The 21,734-nt window shown below is 41.0% G+C and overlaps 1 protein-coding gene across 1 annotated transcript; it reads left to right on the forward strand.

Moving 5' to 3' along the window:
• The first annotated feature begins 1,779 nt into the window (after positions 1 to 1,779).
• Positions 1,780 to 19,431, forward strand: LOC141441153 (SET domain-containing protein SmydA-8-like). The gene is made up of 11 exons (XM_074105832.1): positions 1,780 to 1,980; positions 4,137 to 4,385; positions 4,493 to 4,648; positions 5,366 to 5,626; positions 6,114 to 6,236; positions 7,650 to 7,837; positions 14,002 to 14,098; positions 15,031 to 15,149; positions 15,650 to 15,837; positions 16,676 to 16,788; positions 18,843 to 19,431. The coding sequence occupies exons 2-11, from the start codon at positions 4,140 to 4,142 to the stop codon at positions 18,996 to 18,998; spliced, it is 1,647 nt and encodes a 548-aa protein (XP_073961933.1). The 5' UTR covers positions 1,780 to 1,980; positions 4,137 to 4,139; the 3' UTR covers positions 18,999 to 19,431.
• The last annotated feature ends 2,303 nt before the right edge of the window (positions 19,432 to 21,734 follow it).

Raw genomic sequence — 21,734 nt, forward strand, 5'->3', positions numbered from 1 at the left:
GACGTGCACGGTGGCGCACGGCACGGCGCCGCGGCCGTGGCGCCGCACGTTACAAGCTTTCATAGTGATCCATACAACACTGACGACCGTGCCTACACGCGGCGAATTACCGTAGATTTTCACGGCGATAAACCGTGTGAGTAAAGAGGCCTACAGAAAAATAGGGCCATTTTATACAACTGTGGACATATTTTTAAAACATCAGTCGGTTAAACCCCGTACTATAAAGTGCAAAAGTCGAACTTCGTATCTTGTCGTCCCGCCGACGCTTACATTATTTAATAGGTACGAGAGTGAGAGGGACGGTACGATAGGAAACTTCGAACTACGTAGTAGCCCCCCTGGTTACAGTTACTGTTGAGTTGAACACAGCCGATACGGAGTGTTTCGAGATAGTTCAGCAATTAGCCAAAAGATGGCGTCACTATTCATCACGCAATAAAAGTAAAATACGGGTATCCCCCTAAAACTAATTTTGCGGAAGATTATTATGACAAATCTAAATATTTATAAACCTATAACCCTAAAACTAGATTTCTAAGACGTTAGAGCTTTAGAGAGATCGTAGTAGATATTAGTCAGTTTTTGTACCTACCTAGATACAATAATTTTCTCCGGGTACTGCCTTTTCGCAACGTAACGTTTCGCAACTTTTCATTTCGCAAACTCTAAAACTGTAAATATTTCAGGATTTGTTTCAGGGCCATCGAGTAAAACCCTTTAGGTTAGGTTAGGTTAGTTTTATAAAAATCCTGAAATATTTACAGTTTCAGGAATATTAAACAGTTGGGAAATTAAAAGTTGTGAAAAGAAACAGGTTGCACAAACGGTCCATTCCATTCGCGGAAACATTAGTAAGCCAATTTTCTCTTTCATGTCCAGGCAGTGGCGTAGCTACCGGAGGGCTAGACGGGCAGTGCCCCGGGGCCCCCAAGCCCAGGGGCCCCTCAGACTCTGACTTACAAACTATAAATGACAAATCTGGAGTACATCGAATTCGGAACACGACGAATACGGAACAAACGATTAAGTTTATTTTTTGCCCCAAAGCCTTTGGTTACCTAGCTACGTCACTGTGTCCAGATCACCTAATCTGGACAGTCGAGCTTCGCTTGGGGTAAACTCAAAAACACTCATTTTTCCATAGGTAAGACCAAACTAGATCGATAGTTTGCTCCCAAATACCCCCACAAAGGTCATAATTTCATCAAAATCGTTAGAGGATAGTAAAATAATTTATCAAAATCAGTTCATCCCAGCCTATATACGTCCCACTGCTGGGCACAGGCCTCCTCTCAGAACAAGAGGGCTTGGGCCATAGTTCCCACGCGGGCTCAGTGCGGAAAGTGAAGTTCGCACGCACCATTGAATCGCTTCGCAGGTTTGTGCAGGTTTCCTCACGATGTTTTCCTTCACCGCAAAGCTCGTGGTAAATTTCAAATGTAATTCCGCACATGAATTTCGAAAAACTCAGAGGTGCGAGCCGGGGTTCGAACCCACAACCCTCTGCTTGAGAGGCGATAGGTCAAACCACTAGGCCACCACGGCTTAATCGGCTAAATCAGTTAGAAGAAAAAAAATCACCCCCATTTTACCTCTTGTTACATATATCCGTTCAAAACAACAGGTTCAAAATGACAGCTACGCTACAGTCTATACCTAGCAAATTATAGCGTAATATTTGATACTAGTTCGATTCGCACTTGGCCGATTTTTTTCAAAATTTCTGCAAACACTACCCGCAGGAGCTTTCTCCTTAGTACCTCAATAGTTAAGGACAGTGATATATCAAGTTCCAGTACGGCCCAATAACAAACCCGTCGTCAAATTTCAGCAACACCGAAAGCATGCCAGTCCGTCTATTAATACCTACCGGCGCGTGCGCAGTGCCGCTCGCAGCGTGGGGCTCAACGGGAGAAATCCGGATAAGTGATAAAGGATTACTATATTTATTGGATCTTAAATCTCTGTGCAGTTAAGGTATGTAGCACGCATATTTTTAAGTGTTTTGAGATACGCCTTGAAGCTCAAATTGTCAGGAAAGTAACCTTTCTATTACTAACATCGAGCTAATAGGTATAGGGGTTAAATTTCGAAGCATAGAATGGATTGATTTGAATTCTACTATTATTATAAATATCAATAAGTATAGCTGAACAAATATGTATGAAACTTCGTTTTAAGAAAGCAGGATTACAGTAACCGCAGATATATTAAGTATTATTTATCTACGATATTCCTACGGGAACGGGATCAGGTTATAAGTAGGTACGCCAGTAAATTCTTGATTTCGACACTCTAAAGCAGTGGCGGGCAAACTTTCTTGATAGGAGAGGGCCAAAAAGTGAAGATATTTTAGAGGAGGGCCAGAATTAAACATTTTTTTTGTAATTTTTTTAATCACCTCACCTCCACTCTCTACTACACGGCTAGTCTAGCTGACTCCTTTACCCGTGCATCTATTAAGTACTAATTCTATTTTATATTAAGTACCTACAGGGCGATCAAAATAATATTATTTATCGCGGGTTAATGGGTACTTTAATTTCGATGGTTCGTCGGCGGGCCGGTTAAAATTCCTTGGCGGGCTGGAGTTGGCCCGCGGGCCATACTTTGCCCATCACTAGTCTAAAGACAAGAGAAACGCTTTTTAATGACATTTTTGGATTGCATTTACTTATGATTTTGTCACTGCTTCAAGAGGTACCTAGCAGACCTGAGTATTTGATATCAATTCCAGCCTGATACCTTCACGCGTTCCTGAGAAAAAGGTCGTAATAGACGGATACACAGACAGAGACTAAAGTGATTCAATATAGGCTTCATTTTTCCTTTTGAAAAGTCTGCATTTTTATTAGGTACTAATATTATACGAAGACCTACTTATATCTATCTATAGTACTTTTACACGAGCAATTCTTGAATACCTATTTATATATTTTTTTAGAGGATCTCGGAAACGGCTTCAAAGATTTTGATGAAATTTGGTATGTAGGGGTTTCGGGGATGACAAATCGATCTAGATTGTTCTGATCTCCGGGAAACGCTTACTATCGAGTTTTAGCATGAGCAAAGCTCGGTCGCCTAAATAGGTACTCCGCATTTAAAGGAACTATATTCGTCTCAAGTTTCAAGTCGATGCCATGATATTACCCGTTGAAGTCCTGCGGAGACGATCCTGGAGGGACCATCGAAATTTGCGTTTGTTCCCAACGAGTCACACCCAACTGTCACACTGTGACACGTTGGAATATTTTTACAAAAAAAAATCCCAACCAGTCACACTAAAAAAAAAATACCTATTCGAGTCACTTCTGCTCCGAACCATCTGGCTCGCTCGCTTCGCTCGCTCGCACAAATCGTAAGTGTGACTGATTGGGATTTTTTTTAGTAAAAATATTCCCAAATTGTCACAGTGTGACAGTTAAGGGTGTGACTTGTTGGGATAAAACATTAAAAATTGTTCTATCTAGTAACAGTGTGACTTGATGGGATTTTTTATTAGCAAAAATATTTCCAACAAGTCACTGTGTGACAGTTAAGCGTGTAACTCGGCGGGAACAAACCAAAATTTGAATGAAATGTGACTGTACTTAGTAAGTTTGTCAAATTTCAGCTCAATCTGATACCAGAAAGTGATCAAGGTTTGCATATTTTTAAAACATAACACAGAATAACAACATATTTACTCACATCTAGCTTACATACATACATACGAACGTTGCAAGGTTTTGTTTTTAATTACGTTTGTACGAGAGCCTCTTTTTGAATTAACACAGCAATGTCCGCGTTAAGCGACCCGAGTGGGTGTTGAGGATGGATGGACTAAACATTAGACTTCGCTTACAAAAAAACGTGAATTTTAATAATGTGATTAGTTGATACTCACGTCTTCCCTTCGATAAAAGCACAAATTATGATTTGGTTAAAGACCAAACAACCCCTAGAATAATAGACGTCAGACAAGAGCTCTTTCTTCTTTTTACTTCTTGTTAGGCTTTCTCATCTTCTATCTCAATCATCTTGGTTTGGGTCTTCTCCTATATACCATCTGATCTGCATCACATTTGTGGTCTTCCTCTACGTGCTTCTTTTCTCCCTTAACACTGCACTAAAAGAACTCCAACCTGTTCCAGAAAATGAAGTCCCTCGGTTCCTGCTACATCTGCCTGGCCCCCTCGTCACAGAAGTGCTCAGGCTGCCAAGCTGTCCATTACTGCTCGCGCGAGCACCAAAAACAACACTGGAAGCAACATAAGCATCAATGTACACCGGTCAAAGTGAAGGAAGACGAGACTGTGGGCCGGTACTTGGAGGCGTCACGGGTTATAAAGGCTGGAGATATTGTGATGAAGGAAAAGGCGCTTATTACTGGACCTGCGCAGGTAGGAAATTTTGTAGGATAATTTTTCTACTACTTTCTTTCCTCTGTGTGTATCAAGTCGCATATGCAAGCTGATCTGGGATAAACAACCAGTCCTTTAATATCCAGGTGACTCCTCCAGTCTGCCTGGGATGCTACAAGCTCCTGGAAGCAGGCAAGACGGTGGACTGCGAGCTGTGCGGCTGGCCGTTCTGCTCCCAGGACTGCACGCTCAAAGAAGATCACACCCCGGAGTGTCACTACACGGAGAAGAGGGGCGAAAAGGTAATAGATTCCAACCAGCAGGGCTAATACGAAACTAGATACCCGAAGTTCGTGTCGTGCGGTCCCTCTGACACTTATACTATTTGATACGAGAGCGAGAGGGACGGTACGATACGAACTTCGAGTTTCGAGTTTCCTAGTAGCCCTCCAGCGCCTAGAATGCCTAGATTTTCGTTTTCCACCTTATGGCGAACACAGTTTGATTGTCAAGTAAAGAATGACTTTCAAAATCGACAAATAAATTAGGTACGGTCAAGGACTTTTATGAGCCACCATGGAACCTTTTCAAAGGAAAGGACATTTATTTTCCTTGACAATTAATGCGATGTCACTATACTGTGATATGGTTCCATAGTGGCTCATGAATTAAAGTCCTTGACCGTACCTACAAAAGTATCTTAACAACGCCATCATCGTTTTAATCGGCTGGCAATCGAACCCGGGACCTCAAGCTTCGTACTTAGTCAGGTTCTCTAACCACTTGGCCATCCGGTCGTCAAGATTATTTTCACTTTGACTTTGGTCATGCACTAAAATTCAATGTTGCACTTGATTGCAAGCAATCTGACCTTTTTAAGAGGGATTTTTTTTTGCAAAAACAATGTAACCAACAAAAATTGCAAAAAAAAAACTTCTAGAAACCATCCAAGCGTTGCGAATCACATACATCAAATTTCAAAAAGACGTACTTAGTTAATCAAAAGCGTTTCTTTCCAGGTATCAATACCATCCTCTGCCTTCGGCTCTCCCCACCCCAACTACCAATGCATCACAGTCCTCCGCTGCCTCTACCAGCGGGACCACGACAAGAAACTATGGGAGAAGCTGTATGCCCTACAGTCCCACTGCGAAGACCGCCGCGGCACTGACAAGTGGCAGAATGACAGGAAGATGATTGCCGAGTTCATCTGGAAGTTCTTTAAGCTGGAGGGCGTGTTTAGTGAGGAGGAGGTTATGAGGTGCTGCGGGATTATACAGGTGAGGAATGGAAATAGGTAAATTCTCTCGATGACGTTTTGATTTTCCCAAAACTCAAGAAGGTATAACTTTGTTACATGGGACGTAGGTATTATTATACGATTATACGATTGTCCAAGAGGGACACGTCAGAAAAAAATATCTTTCTTCCTTATTCATGCCACTAACTATAACTTTTACTAGGTAGGTAACCTAATTATTCTAATCTAGATTGTTATAGATCCTATCATTTAAATATTTGGCCTTTACGAGTTGCTCTTGTTTACTGAATTAGATTGTCAAGAAACCTTATACCTTTTAGGTACCTAACAAAAAAGAAAACAAAGAGAATTACCATTCAAATGAATCGGGAAATTTTGTGGATCTATCAGTATAACTCTATCATTTACTCTACCTGCCTGTATTTTTTTAGGAATCGGAGTCTAAAATGAGATCCAAAAAAAAACCTTATGAATTCACCGCATTTTATGTAAATCTATTAAACCAGGTCAATGGGCACGAGGTCCCCCTGCTGGAGCCGGAATACGTGTCCGTGTTCGATCGCATTTCCATGGTGGAGCACAACTGCCGCGCCAACTGCAACAAGAGCTTCACCTCCGACGGGCAAATCGTAAGTGCAGTTCTTAACCCATTCAGTGCCATTGAAGCCCATTCAGCGTCTTGGTGGACCCTAAGATAATACTCCAGATGCCGGATGTTTTTCTACAGAAGCGTCGCATTGTGGCAAAGCACGTATATTCTGATGCTCGGCAATGAATGGGTAAAGCAAGGACTTTGACTAATGGAGATCCTCGCAATAAAAAAAAACCATTTAATTCCATAACGTACGCAGAATCACTCTTGAACTAAGTATTAACATTTACTTTACTCACCCACCAACTTACGAAAACGAAGTCTATGAAACTAATGTGTGTTCACGCAGCTCCACACTGTAAGAACACACACACCGACACCACACCAAGTTCAAAAGAAGAGTCAAGGGCATCGCCAGGGGGGAGCAGGGAGGAGCAGCTGCCCCCCCCCCCTAGAGATTCTAAAAAGTTGCCAAATGTAAAGCAACCAAACCAAAGTCCTAAGTCTTTGACTTGACTTGCTTGATCGATCATTCCTGTACGTCGATACCGAAACCATTCATACTTTTCCCAATTCCAATAAATACATACCATTCATACTTTTCTCATTCTCCATATCAACTTATAAGATTCACAGTATACCAGATTCGCAGAATGCCAGATTCGCACGATGCCAGATTTCAGATTCGCAGAATACCAGATTCACATAGTACCAGATTCGCAGAATGCCAGATTCGACGTTTCTTGTCAGCATTAATTACCATTTTCGGCTCAGGCTCGTTCTGTCTGTTTCCTAAAATGTCTGCTTCTCAAAATGGCCTGCTTCCAACAAACGTCTCTTTCCTACGAGTATAATGTCTGCTATTTTGTTTCCTATGATGGCTCTTTCCTAGCCCAAAGGCTTATAACTACTAAATTGCATTTTACCTCTTTATCAATATTCCCAGATCTCAAAATACCTAAATTGCAGAATGCCTAATTTTTCTTCTTAAAACACCGGAAGGAAACCTGCACAAACCTGCGAAGCAACTCAATAGTGTATGTGAAGTTCCCAATCCACACTGGGCCCGCGTGGGAACTACGGGCCTAGCCCTCTCATTCCGAGAGGAGGCCTGTGCCCAGTTTATAGGCCCGGGTTGATGATTGTGCGAATCTCTCATTCTGCGAATCTGAAATAGGGCATCGTGCGAATCTGGCATTCTGCGAATCTGGTATGCTGCGAATCTGAAAAACTGGCATTATGAGAATCTGGCGTTTTGCGATACTGGCGTTTTGCGAAGCAGGCGTTTTTCGAATATGGTACAAAGCGTCAAAACCTTTGGAACCTCTTTTAACCCTCTTTTAACTTTTCATGAATATAACTTAATCGATTATTAAATAAACATCAAAAAATCTGGATTTTTGGCTTTACACTGCCATTTTGTAAAGTTCTTAACCCACCACATCTCCAGATCCTCTGCGCCGGCGCAGACATCGGCGTCGGGCAGCACGTCACAGTGTGCTACTCGGACCCGCTGTGGGGCACGGAGGCGCGGCGCCACCACCTGGCAGACTCCAAGTTCTTCGAGTGTACCTGCGCTCGGTGCGCCGACCCCACTGAGCTCGGCACGATGTTCAGCGCGGTTAAGTGCAAGAAGAAGTAAGTATCTTCAGAGCGGCCTTAGGGTGGCGAACAGGGCAATCGCCCGAGGCCTCCTCTTGCAAGCAAATTTTTAAAAATATAGTTTTTTTTTACTATGTTTTCGCATCACATACTTTTCACGAAGGACAAAGGGCCGCAAAGAACTGCCGCCCGGAGCCTCGCAATGGGTAAGGCCGCCGCTGAGTGTTTTTGTATAAACCTCGTCTTCTCTAAACCCGCCATATCTGCAAACCCTCCGCGCCGGCGCGGACATCGGCATCGGGCAGCACGTGACAGTGTCGTTCATTGTTTACGACCTCCCCAAACCGACACCCATTTATTAGCGACACCACCCATAAGAATGCGTTTCCACCAGAGATGTGCGTCGAGGAATGTGTTTTTCATGAACCAATAGAAACGCTTCACTTACCTATCCTCGCATAGTACCGCTCTGGTGGGATATGTAGCGGGTAAACACAGAATATATAATAGTACTAACGTACAGAATGGCCACGCTCCGCGCCGCACTGCACTGGTTCGAGTTACACCACCCCTCAAGCGCAGATTGCAGGAAAACCGCAGGAAAGCAGTCGGCTGTGCAACGCGATGTATGTCACTAAGTTCGGGAGCAATCATTTTGCGAAATGGTAACGGTACCCTACCTACTTCCTTTTCGTTATCAATCACATTTAATGTATTATATCACATATACAAAATTTAAAAAAATAAAACTACTATCTAATCTAATTACTATTTACAAAACTTATACTAAATAGAAAATGTCTTCAAGGCTGCTGCTTTGGGGGGCCGTTCCTAGGAGGCTGGCAGCATTACCTCTCTGGATAGCTAGGCTGATGCCTTGTGCAAGGTAAGCACCAGCCCGCCGATCCCTTGAGGTATCTACCAGCCGAGAAGATATCTGGCGGAAGAGCTGTTTTGCCTCTGGCCCCCAAGGCCCCAAAGTTTCTACACCAAAGGCGTAAATATACAAGCCTCACCAAGGGCTGCGTATTTACGCCGTTTGTTGCTCTCAGCGGAGGCCGCCGCTGCACCCGCCTGGCCAGATGTCGCGTGGATATGAGAGGGTGCCAACGTGTCGACGCACGTGGCATCCCATACTAGCGGTCTGCCACGACTCCACGGAATGAGGTCATTCCGTCAGGTCGCTTGCCGTCGTCACGAGACATACCCGTTGGTTCAACTTCCTTTCTAAATAAATAATGATTTCTGAAATTATCGCGGTTAATACATGAAATAACTACCTACCGAATAATTAGTTTAAGTTTGTAGTCGTATAACTATTGTAATTGAAAATAGTAATGTTTATACAAAGACAGACAATTTTAATTAGGTTTAAATAAATTTATTATTTATTTTTATTTATTTATTGTGAAACAAACAGTCACACAAAGGCAAGGTTACAAATATTTATATGCAACTATTACAGACTATAGTTTCCAAAAGTACTATCTAAAATACAAGAAATGCAACATATAACCGCAGTTTTCAAGTATTTCTTTAAAATTACAACTAAATATCACACTAACAAAAATGTGTACTATAACTATTTTATTTCTTACCTAAAAACTTGCATTCCTACCTATTTTGTTCTTCTTTATACAATTTTGTTAAACTTGTTGTAATGAAGTCCATTTCAATAAATTTAAAGTTAACATCCAAAACAAAGTAAAGTACTGTACATTAACTATTTTTTGTCTTGAAAACATTTTTAATGCGCCTATTGTATTGTTGAATATGTCTATATCTATAAGTTTTTTATTTTTATTAAAGTGTACATGCACGCTTGATAAACATGTTCTTAGAGTAGTTAGTTCTACTACGTGGGATGGAGAAAAGGTGTTTAAATTGTCACGACATTGGCGTTCCCTTTTACCTGGACTCTAAATTGAACGTCTTTCAGCAGGCAAGGGCATCAATATGATTATTAACTATATTATATAACAAAATTGCGTCAACGCAGTCTCTTCGACACTCAAGGGATTGCATTTTATGACGATTTAAAGATTCAATATAACCTTTATATTCATAGCCACATTTAAAGTCAAGATGTTTTATAAACTTTTTTTGTAGTCTCTCAATTCTGTTAACATGAATATCATAATGGGGTTTCCACACTGCACATGCAAACTCAAGCCGACTACGTACATAACTATTATAAAGTATTTTTAGGGTCAATGCACTTTTAAAAGGTTTGCCAATTCGCAGCATCATACCTAACTGTTTAAAGGATTTACCTAAGATGGAGTCAATATGGGGTACAAATGACAATTTGTCGTCCATAACGACGCCAAGGTCACGAATCTCTGTAACTCTTACTAGATCTTTGCCGCACAATTTGTAACTAAATTTGATAATTTATTTTTTCTTGAAAAACTTATTGTGCTGCACTTATCCGAGTTAAGAAATAGATTATTCCTTGTACAGAAGGTCTCAAAGTTACATAAATCACGCTGCAATAGTTCACAATCAGCATCACTACGAATGACTCTAAAAATTTTGCATCATCTGCATAAAGAAGGATATTAGAGTGGGAGATAGATTTTACAACGTCATTTATATAAATTATAAATAATAAAGGTCCCAAATGGGACCCCTGGGGACACCAGAACTTATTATTTTACTGCGAGAGGCAAACCCAGAGACCACCACGGACTGCGTGCGATTTTCGACGTAAGACTTAATCCAACGAAACAAATCACCATGTATACCGAGTTCCAAAGCTTACATAATAAGGTATAGTGACAAATTTTGTCAAATGCTTTGGCAAAGTCAGTATACACGGCGTCTACATAAAATCCATCATCCATGGCCTCCAATATGACATTGGTGAATAAATAGGTAAGATTAACGATTACATTGATTTGCACTATCTAAGCCATACCTACATATACCATTAAATGTCATTGGTAGCACTTATTAGGGTTTTGTGATTGTCGGCCCTGTGTATCTTACGCACACATTGACGCGTGTACAGACGTCGTCGTGCCTATGTAGATTCAAGAACGCGTATTTTGTACGGCGTGGCCGCCGTGTGGGGTAAATGAAGCGTTTCTATTGGTTCAAGAAAGACACATTCCTATAAACACATTCTCACACATTTCTGGTTGAAACGCACTCTCTGTTGGTCACACATTTCTGGTTGGTATAACAAATCGTTTAACCTAAAAATAACTTCTTCCAAATGGTCCCCCAACTAAGACCGCGCCTCGAGATAAAAATTGTTTGCTAGTTTTCCCTAGATAAGCATTTACCTAATAAAGGAAAACCTTTGTTACGTCCACGTTGTTTTGCTGTCTCAACACGTGACTTTTATTTACAGTTGACGTAGGAACGTCTATTTTTGTTAAAGTTCTTATCCTCTTAAAGCCTATCCTACAATTTGGCTTTTACGGATTGACACAAATTTCAATTTCTAATTCTTCAAAACTTTGAAGTGACAATGTCGGGGGTATTCCAACTTTTTGCTGGTTATGTGAAGGTATCAAGCTGGAATTAATATCAAATACTCGGGTCTGGTCTGCTACCAGGGGCGTACCCAGCTTCTGGCCTAGGGGGGGCAAGTCAGATCACCCGCGCTTGTTTTGTCATACAAACTACACAAAGACACCTACATAAAACACAAGGTATATGTAGTGTGCAGGGTAAACACCCGCAAGGGATCCTGCTTCATAGGTAAACGGGGTAGGTATAGTATATTGTAGAACATACAATTTCCAGGGAGGGGCAGCTGCCCTCCCCTGCCCCCCCCCCTGGGTACGCCCATGTCTGCTACCCCTTAAAGCCGTGAAAAAATAATCAAACTTCTAAGTCAACGCAATTAGAAGATGCCGTAGCGAAAAACCTATAGAAAGGCGTATTTTCGATTGTCCTAGAAACATGGAAATTGGTATGAAAATCTTGTTTTTTTTTTCGTTCTGACCATGTCAATAACTACCTAAAAGGACCCCACACTGCGTACATATTATTTAGGAGAGGGGCTCTGCTAACACTAGATATTCATAGATACTTACAAATGCATGCAACCCTCGGTGCGCGAGTCCATCTCGCACTTGGCCGGTTTTTTTACTGTGTGTCTTGAACTGCCTGACATGGTAACTTTCAGTGGCGTAGCTAGGTAACCTAGGGCCCTGGGGCAAATAAAAAATGGGGCCCACTGCTATCAAAACTGGTAAGGTTTTTTGAAGTAAAATCAATATATCTTGTGTGATCTTGTGAGATCCTATAATTGGCTTTATTGATACTATAAAATAAGTTTACTCTGTAAATTAAAGCTGTTGGTTCTCCGAAAATAAATAAATAAATAAATAAATAAATATATACGAATACTTTAAAAATGCTAAGCAACTTATCATCAGCTATAAAGCAGAATTTCGAGGGCCCCTGAGCTTGAGGGCCCCGGGGCACTGCCCCGCCTAGTCCCTTGGTAGCTACGCCACTGGTAACTTTTCAAGTAATTTTTAGAACAAAATAAAGGAACGTTATTTCACATTTCAATGCATGAAAACGACACCGGACAAGAAGACGACATCGGAGAAGGTATTCGAGCACGTCCGCGAGGCAGTAAAGGCCCGGTTATAGGGAGCCCATCTAGAGCTGTCCATCCTCCCGCTCGAGTCTCAAAGGGCTAACAATTTCAGCTCATTTAGACTCCAAGTGCCTGCCAAGCACCAGCAGATGTTCCTGCGCTCCGACTTCTGGCCGGAGGGTGTGTTCCGTCGTTTTACGGTAGCGACGAAAACGATTTTCAAAAATCCCTAATTAGTTTTTTTTTGTATGTAATTTTTGTGTTTTTATATGTCTTTTTGCTTTGTGTAATTTGAATTTTACAGCGCATTGGTGTTAAATAAATAATAAATAAATTATGGATTGTACCTCTAGTTTAATCATCGCACAGTATATTTACGGGTCTAACGTGCAAACAAACAAAATCTCGTAAGTCCTTATATCAGTGATAGCGTGATAAGAGCGTACACGCAATAACATACAGTCAAGACCAATTAAAACGAGTCATATTCCTTAGAGAGTTTAAACGCATCCCGCCCGTTTTCAATGCGCTTGAGTGTACAAAGCTACTGAGCTCAAGTCAACACCATAGCTAAACTGAATACGTCAAAGTGTTTGCGAAAACCATATATTTACGCACGAGAGAGGTCGTAAAAACTCAAATACTATCTAACGGCCCTTTTTTCGCGTTGTGAAAATTACGCATAACTTTCGGCCTGGAGAGGCCGAAGAAGTATAGAAAGAGAGAAAAACATTTATCCATGGCATAACATGTAGAAATAAAAAAAAAGTCATTATGGTCATGAAATGGTCTCAAATCAGCAAATGCCGCTCTTGCGCACGGCGCTGGTCTTCCTTTGGGACCTGGTAAATTAGGTATGTAACTCTCTCTAAAATTAAATGAAAGAACCCGTCCGACCTATTTCGGTCACGGCGACCGCTTCGACTTTTAATATGTCTTAAGATGACTGTTTTAGCGGTGAACCTTCTTGTGCACTTTCGGCAAGTAAAGACTCCGGTCGTCATAGCTGTAGGAGATGGCTGGTCGGTGGTCGTGCCTTTAATTCGTCTGTTCTGGCCTCTATATCACGTCAACTCTTCGTTGGGTTTCCGAAGTCGCTAAGCTGACGTATCACGAGACCTCTACACTCAAGATGCCTTACAGCCTTATCTTCACATAGGGCCCGATCAATGGAAGATCTCTCCATAATACTGTTTCTGAACATCTTTCAACATTACACGTGGTCCGCCTTGTTTCCGCTAGCCTGCTCCGAGTTCAGAATAGAAGATGTGCTCCACCCCCACGTTACGGCACCATCAAAGTTGTCACCTCATCAGATGCGACAACGCCACCCTCATTAACACGTCACAACACTTCTGTTCTGTTGAACTTATTTAAGGCGCCAACGTAAAATAGCGGTCATTAGCCGCACAGTCTTCTCATGTGTCTAATGTCTACATCACATTTGCAAAATTCGTCTTGCTAAAACGGCAAGGGAAAGCCATTAATAAAAAATAAATTAGTGGTGTGTGTAAGTTCCCAATTTGCACTGGGCTCGCATGAGAACTACGACCCAAGTCTTCTCATTCTGAAAGCCTGTGCCCATATAGGCCGAGATGATAACGAGATGTACTCATCAAAAGATACGTTTTTTCAGGAACTGCAAAGGCTACCTGCTCCCAGAGACTTTCATCATCCCAATCCTGCACAAGACGAAGAACCCCAATCCAGAGACGCGTAACCTGGACAACAAGGTATAAAATAAAACACAAGAGTATCAGAAGTTAATCCTTACCTATATTTATACGAGTACAGTCAAGGGCAAAGACTTTATGCACTTAACATTAAGGCCGTGTATACATATTTTTGCAACTTTGGCCGTGTCGATATCTTTGCCCTTGACACGTATACAAAACGATATAGTCCAGTTTTTTATATACTTAACATCACTCGAAAGTGAAAAATATAATTTTAGCCTAATGTTAGACTGTCTAACATCTGATAGCATAGTGAACGGTTGTGTTGCTCTGAAGATGAGCTCTATTTGAGTTCGAAACGCGTCAGTGTAGTGTGGGTGGTAGTGATAGATGGGTTTGTGTAATTTGTGTGTGCTCTTACAGTGTGGAGGTGGAGGAACTGCATAAACAAACATTTCTTGCATAAACGTAGCTATCTTAAGGTCGCGGGTGAGCAAAGTAATTGTTTCAGTTTAATGATTATACAGGATGATTTCGGGGTCGTGGAGCAAAGAATTTGCATCAAACATACTTTTATCAAATGATCACAATAGGATAGGACTAAAGGTATTATATGCCTTAGTTTGTTTTGTACAGCAACCAAAAAAAAACTCGAATGAATGGAGATTATGGTCACCCTAATCTTTCAATCTTTATTTTCATGTTGATTAACTTTGACGTAATGTATTATTTCTCATTTTTAGCAATGACGGTTAGTGTTCAAAAAGGTTGGAGATTAAAAAGTAGGATGACCATAATTTTAAGTTAAAAACTTTTTAACATTCAAATAAATGAATACCCATAAGACATCAGTGTTTAAATTAAAGCATCATCGCAATCACTTACTGAGTCAGAAAATAATAGTTGGAATCACAACCCCGACATCATTCTGTATAGAGCTTCGCAAAGTAACGCCTGATTCAATTAACCTTTTTATTTTGTTCATCAAGTCGTGGGTGTGCAACAGTTGCAAGGACGCAGTCTCCGACGCCATCATACAGCAACTGCTGCAGGACATAGGACGAGAGCTGAGCATCATGCCCAAGGGAGACCCTGATGCCTGTGAGAGGTAACTTTTGTCACAGACAGAAAATATCAAAAATTGATCGGTACCCTGTACTCCTGCATTTCGTGTCCGTCCAACCAAAATGCCATCCCAAGCAATTAATATGTCATACAACGTGCACGAGCGGGGTCTGCCAAAAGTGGCAAGCTGGCTTGATAGAAATCCTCATTTAAAAAAAAATGTTGACAAGATCTGCTATGTGCCCTTTTCAAAGTAGGCTGATTACCCTTTACCCTTGTCTCTGGATAAGGATGGCATTAAAATTCACTCCTGCAGTGCTAATAAATCTATCTTCGCCTTTGGTACACTAACTATACTAAAGTATAGACCACTTCACAATACTTAGGTCTAATTGGCGAACACCTCTCATTAATGCTTCGTAATCTGCCTTGTCAAAGAAAGTTAGGAAATTCATCTATTTGGTTAAACGGCTACGAGATTTACTTCCAGAAATTCTACACAGTTATATCTTAATAAACCGTCATTTTAATTTTGTCCCACAGATTTATAAACCACTGCAGCAACTACCTGCATCCGCGACACTACTACCTCACGGACGTGTCGCTTGCGCTTGCGCAAATCATCGGACAGGAAAGCGAGCTCGGCCTAGCTGCTATCAGCGATGACAGACTACTGCTTAAAATGCAGCTCTGCAGGTCTATTAATGATCTTCTGGAGACCTTAGCTCCTGGTAAGTTAATGTGTCGTTTAGAGGAGAGTGATCTTGACCTGACTGCTATCACAGACGACAGAGTTCTGCTGAAAATGCAGCTGTACAGGTATAATAATGATCAGCTGGAGACACGTTACAGATGACAAACTACTGCTTACTTCAAATCATAGCTTAAAATGCAGCTATGCAGGTCTAACAATGATCTGTTGGAGACCTTAGCTCCTGGTAAGTTAATTTGTAGTTTATCTACATGAAAGCGAGCTTAACCTAGCTACAGTTACAGACGACAGACTACTGCTTAAAATGCAGATGTACAGGTCTATCAATAAACTTCTGGAAACCTTGGCTCCTGGTGTAGGTATATTCGTAGAGTAAATAGGAAAGCAAAGTCGACCTGACTGCAGTAACGGTGACCGGCTGCTGCTAAGATGCAGATGTTCAGGTCTTTAATTGAACTTCTGGAGACCTTGGCTCCTGGTAAGGTAAGTTCATTTGTAGTTTACAGGATAGCGAGCTTAGACTGGCTGTACATTATAAAGCTTGCATCGCTACGAGTTTTACTATAAGTAGGTAAGCAAACGGTTCTGCAAAGACCGAACACCAGTCCTTTTCTTTTTTGATGAGTTTTTACTATTTGTTGCTTTTAGTTTTGCAGTTACTATTCTATTCATGAAGAATGTTAAAGATAAACTTTGTGATTTTAACAAACTTTAGTGTAAAATTAGGGCTTATAAATTTAGAGCTGGGCACGTAGGGTTAGAAACTTGGCTCTACAAGAGATCTGATTACTTTGACAGTGCGAGCTACATGGTCTCGTCTTGGCAACATTTAACATGAAATACGGTTTTGTTTGCAGCGGAGACCCGTTTGCGCGGCTCGCTCCTGTTCGAACTCCACGCCGCGGTGGCTGAGACTGGCAGAAGGAAGTCCCTCACCGATGGACCTGGAGTCATGCTCGGATATGTCACGGTACTTATCTTTGGAACAAACGTGTCATGGACGTATAGGAGCATCCTTAAAACTTTCGTAAATATTTAAACACTCTCTTCGGCTCATACCCGTCCTACTGCTACATAACACATAAACTATGCATAGCCGTCACCATCATCATCATTGCAAGAACTGAAAGTGCTACTGCGAAAGGAACAAAAGTGAAAAAATAAACGCAGTTCTTCCTTCATCTTTTATGAAGGAACTACTGCGAAAATCACAGAAGGACATCAGCGAGACTGTATAATCACAAAAGACAGAATAGTGACTGTGAAATAATAATTTAAAGAAATGGTCAGATATACACAAGTATAACACCAGAAATAAAGAAAAATTGTATCTTTTTTTTATTCGACTGGATGGCAAACGAGCAAGTGGGTCTCCTGATGGTAAGAGATCACCATCGCCCATGAACATCTGCAACACCAGGGGTATTGCAGACGCGTTGCCAACCTAGACGCCTAAGATGGGTTACCTCACGCGCCAGTAATTTCACCTATGTACCAAAATCCAAATCAATTAAAACATGTAGGCAGGGTTCACCACTTTAAATAAGTTTGTATAATTCAATACCATTACAATTTACCTCTTTAGATATGAATCAATTTAAAACCAAATTAAAGCAGTTTATTGAATTACATCCACTGTATTCAATAAATAAGTTCACGAACTTGATTAAGTAAAATTCCAAATCTGATGTACTGAAATTGTATAAGTACAACCTACACAGATCAAGAGTTTGCAATGCATGTAATTAGTTATAATGACTGATATTACTTAACTTGGTCAAATAAATGTATATAAATATGAATAAAAAACGCAGTAGTTCCTTCGAAGGAACAGCCAAAGAAACTACCACGAGTAATCCAGTGGGATCTAGTCTCTACTTGTCTTAGTGTGAAGCGCCTACTTGTGTTGACGCCTGTGCGCACGTCACGGTGCTGGCAAGTGGCGCATGCGCTCTGATTCCCGCGCTAGAGTCGCCGAAAATTCCATTATAATGAACGCAGTATAATCGGTAGAGTTCAAACTTTCCACCAATCAGCAGGGCTACTCCGAAACTCGAAACTCGAAGTTCGTGTCGTGCGGTCCCTCTGACACTTATACCATTTAATACGAGAGCGAGAGGGACCGCACGACACGAACTTCGAGTTTCGTGTTTCGGAGTAGCCCTGCTGGTTACGAGTATGGAACACGAGCCAAAATGCAAATCTTGAAATGAATGAGGGCTATCGCGAATGAATTCGCCGCTAGAGGCGCTAGTGTAGCGTGAGGTCTCCGAAATGTCAAATCTCATAGTTTTTGGGTGAGCTACGCGGGTTTATTTATAATTAGAATAATTTTGTGAATATTTTGCAATATCTGAAATTAATTATGGCAAATATGCGTTCCGGGGCAATGAATGTCTGTGTTTTGAGACAGTTTTGTCTTTCGGAAACCTTTGTCCTCCCTTTTTTCCGAACAAAACAGGGACTATGCAACACTGTGGCATGCTCGATATTTATATGGTACGGTTTTAAGGTGTATTAAATATGATTTTAATCTAAACTTTGTTTTCACGCCCGTAATAACAGACTTTCAAAACCATACTTAAAAACCTCACGCAACAGTGCGCCATCTAGTGAGACAAAAAACGATAGCCCTCATTGGGAACTACCCACACCATTGAAGTGCTTCGGAGGTTTGTTTGCTACGATGTTTTTCATTGTAAAGCTCGTGACAAATTTCGAATGTAGATGATTACGCACATGAATTTCGAAAAAATTGGAAGATATTATCCAATCTAAGGCATAATAAGTTATTCTGTCACGCATTATTAAATCTGTTTAAAAAACAGCGTATATCTTTTCGTGTTCCTTACCGGATTGTTCTCAATAGCATAAAGCGGGGTGGTTTATTTCACTGCCTGATTTATCTGACCTTTTTGTTATTAATTTTAATTCTTGTAACTTGACATTTATTATTTAAATCAATAAATCGATTTATTAAATGTACCTAAGGAATAGCTACTTCAAAACCGTTGGTCCTTCCAGGAGTCCCGCCGTATCCTGCTCCAGTCAGTGGCATTGCTGCGCCATGAACCCCCAGAGCTGCCCGAGGGCCGCGTGGCGCAGCAGGCGCGCGCCAATATAGTCCACATGGACGAACTCATCAAGAACCTCGCTGCCAACCTGCCGGCGCCACTCTAAGGCAGCAGACAGACAACCACAAGATCAGTCATATCACAATGTTGGTCCTTCCAGGAGTCCCGACGTATTCTGCTCCAGTCCGTGGCATTACTGCAAGAGCTAGAGCTGCCCGAGGGCCACAAGAGTCATATCTAGAATACAAATGTTACGCAAACCAATTACCTACGCGAGGCAGGCAGGCAGGTCTTATCTACGAAGTGCAAAATTCGAACTTCGTATCTTGCCGTCCCGCTCACGCTAATATTAATTAATAAGAGAGTGAGAGGGACGGTACGATGCGAACGTCGATTTTCGAGTTTCGTAGTACCCCCCAGGTTTTTTGTATGTACTTTAAGTTTAGGATAATTACTAAATAAATAAATAGTTCTAAATTAATTATGTTGTTATTTAAATTATTTTTCATCTGTTATAAAAATAAATACCTATGTAATAGTTAGTAAAATAATCTTGTTTCAATTTCTCAATTAATTATTATTAAGCAGTAAAGCTTACGTCTTACTTGCATACCCTGCTAGCACGTAGAAGTAGGTTGTCTATCGTTGAGTATGACTAAGTTACCTATACCTAGAATAAGCCGTAGAAAAAGGAAATCGCCCCTTCTCCTAAGTATATCACTCCCACAATACTCCCGCTACCTAACTACTCCCTCTTCTATAATTACATTTAATAGCCCTTGTACCTAATGCTGTGTTTTCTATAAACTTTCATTTACTTAATCTAAAGTCCCAAACTTCAGACGCAAGTCTAAGGCAGGATATTCCAGACAAATCGGTCCACTGACTCACTGGCATTCTAACAAGCGAAGTGCACAGATATTTCCAACACTCAGATCTTAACATCAGGCTTAGCTTTACTAGATCGCCCCAATTCCAGAGCCTGCCTAAGGTGACAGTGTCCGAGACACTTCTGCTACGTGGAAGCGGCCCGCCAGTTTTTTCCGGCTGCAGGGACGTGACCCACTTTCACCTCACCTGCTAGCGAGTAATTAATAAGTTGATTAAATGCCCGGGCTTGTGATACTACGATTGACCGAAGGACGGATGTTTTTCGAGCGTATGTACATACATATAATAAATAACTAATAGCTATCCCGCGGGGAAAACGCAATTTTCCGGGATAAAAACTATACTATGTCCTTCCCCGGGACTCAAGCTATCTGTATACCGAATTTCATCTAAATCGGTTGGGGTGTTAGACGTGATGTGGTAACAAAGAAACAAACAGACTTACAAACTTTCGCATTTAGAATCGCGAGTTTCCTTAAAATATAAAGTCAGCAGGAGTGGGACAATAGTCGTCTACCTCTTTTACATACTATGGGTTTCAATCCCTCCTGCTGGGTCGCGCTGAGTCACCGACTTCGAGCTAGTACGTACCTAGAAAAATATTTTCAAGGGTTTTGTAGTCGGTTCCATTTTTTGTTTTTATTTTTATTTTTTTGGAGTAGGTTTTACTTTTTTGTTAAAATTTTTCTTTATTTCTCACTTTTTAGTGATTCGTAGCCAAAGTACATCTCACAACGATTCCATTAAGCCCAAACACGACTTAGTTGCTTTGTTTTATAACAGAGTTCCGTTGCCTACCTTCTGGCTTCAGCATCAGATCAGTTCGAAAGAATCATTAACTTAAAGCTTCTTCTTAGTCGCTTATCTAGGTATATTAATCATGATCGTTTATAGACGAGCGAGCATTATTTAGCTTTGATGAGTTCCATTGGTCATCACGGTCTTCTTCATCAGGTCCAGGTTACCAAATGATACTTTCTGAATGTAAATGCTCATCTTAATGCTAAAAATGCCAAAATCGCCATAGGTGTGCCTAAAAAATAAGAAGTTTACCCTCGATTTCCCTAGGATCCCATCATCAGATCTTGACTTGGTGATAATGGGTGGCCCCATCAGAAGAATACCCTTTCGATTAAAAAAATAATTTTGAAAATCAGTCCACAATTGACTGAGTACCTAATCGGTGAACATACATAAAAAAAAATACAAACATTGGAACATAGAACCTCCTCCTTTTTTGATATCGGTTAAAAATAATTATCTCATGTATACAATCCGATTACTAGAAGTGGGTAAAATTCGATAGGTATCCAAATAACCAAACAAACTTTCAAAGTGAAACGAAAGCTTGTGTTGTAATAGGAACGACGTAGGATAGTAGGGATAGCGAGTGATACACGAGTTCTTCGCAGATGAAGTCGCGAACAACAGCTAGTATAAAATCGAATTACCTACTCACATAACGTTCCGTACGACGTAACTTCGTACAGTCGAACAAATTGAATCATGGCGCAGGGTGGAACCTTTTACTAATCAATTTCACTATGATTTCCTTGACAAAGGTATGAGATGTCAAGATGACATTAGTAGCACGAAGGTTCCCTGGGTCATAATTCAATTTGTTCAACTGTACACACGAGTAAAATTGCCATAACCTATAAACAATTAAACACAAAAAAATGTTTCTGGGCTAACTATATGACACTTTATTTTCAAAATTTAGCAAATCATGTGATGTCACCGGTCTCGTAAATTATTATTTTATCTGTGGCCGCGCGATTTGTCTAATTATGCAACGTCTGCCGCGTCTCTGCGAGCCCTAAGCAAATGTATCAACAAGTAAAGTCAACATCCCGTTAAGGTGCTGGCACTCGGCATTTACAGATTTTTATGTAATAGCTGTTGCCCGCGGTTTTGCTGGCGAAGAATATGTTCGTGGCTATCCTACGGG

The sequence above is a fragment of the Choristoneura fumiferana genome, chromosome 23 (assembly GCF_025370935.1).
Source record: "Choristoneura fumiferana chromosome 23, NRCan_CFum_1, whole genome shotgun sequence".
In the NCBI taxonomy this organism is placed as follows: domain Eukaryota; kingdom Metazoa; phylum Arthropoda; class Insecta; order Lepidoptera; family Tortricidae; genus Choristoneura; species Choristoneura fumiferana.

Bases quoted from the DNA above. Each gene is read 5' to 3' on its own strand.
- LOC141441153 (XM_074105832.1), top strand. From the start codon at position 4,140: ATGAAGTCCCTCGGTTCCTGCTACATCTGCCTGGCCCCCTCGTCACAG. The intron at 7,838-14,001 runs GTAAGTATCTTC...ACGTTTTTTCAG, and splicing joins GCGGTTAAGTGCAAGAAGAA to GAACTGCAAAGGCTACCTGC. The intron at 15,150-15,649 runs GTAACTTTTGTC...TTTGTCCCACAG, and splicing joins GACCCTGATGCCTGTGAGAG to ATTTATAAACCACTGCAGCA.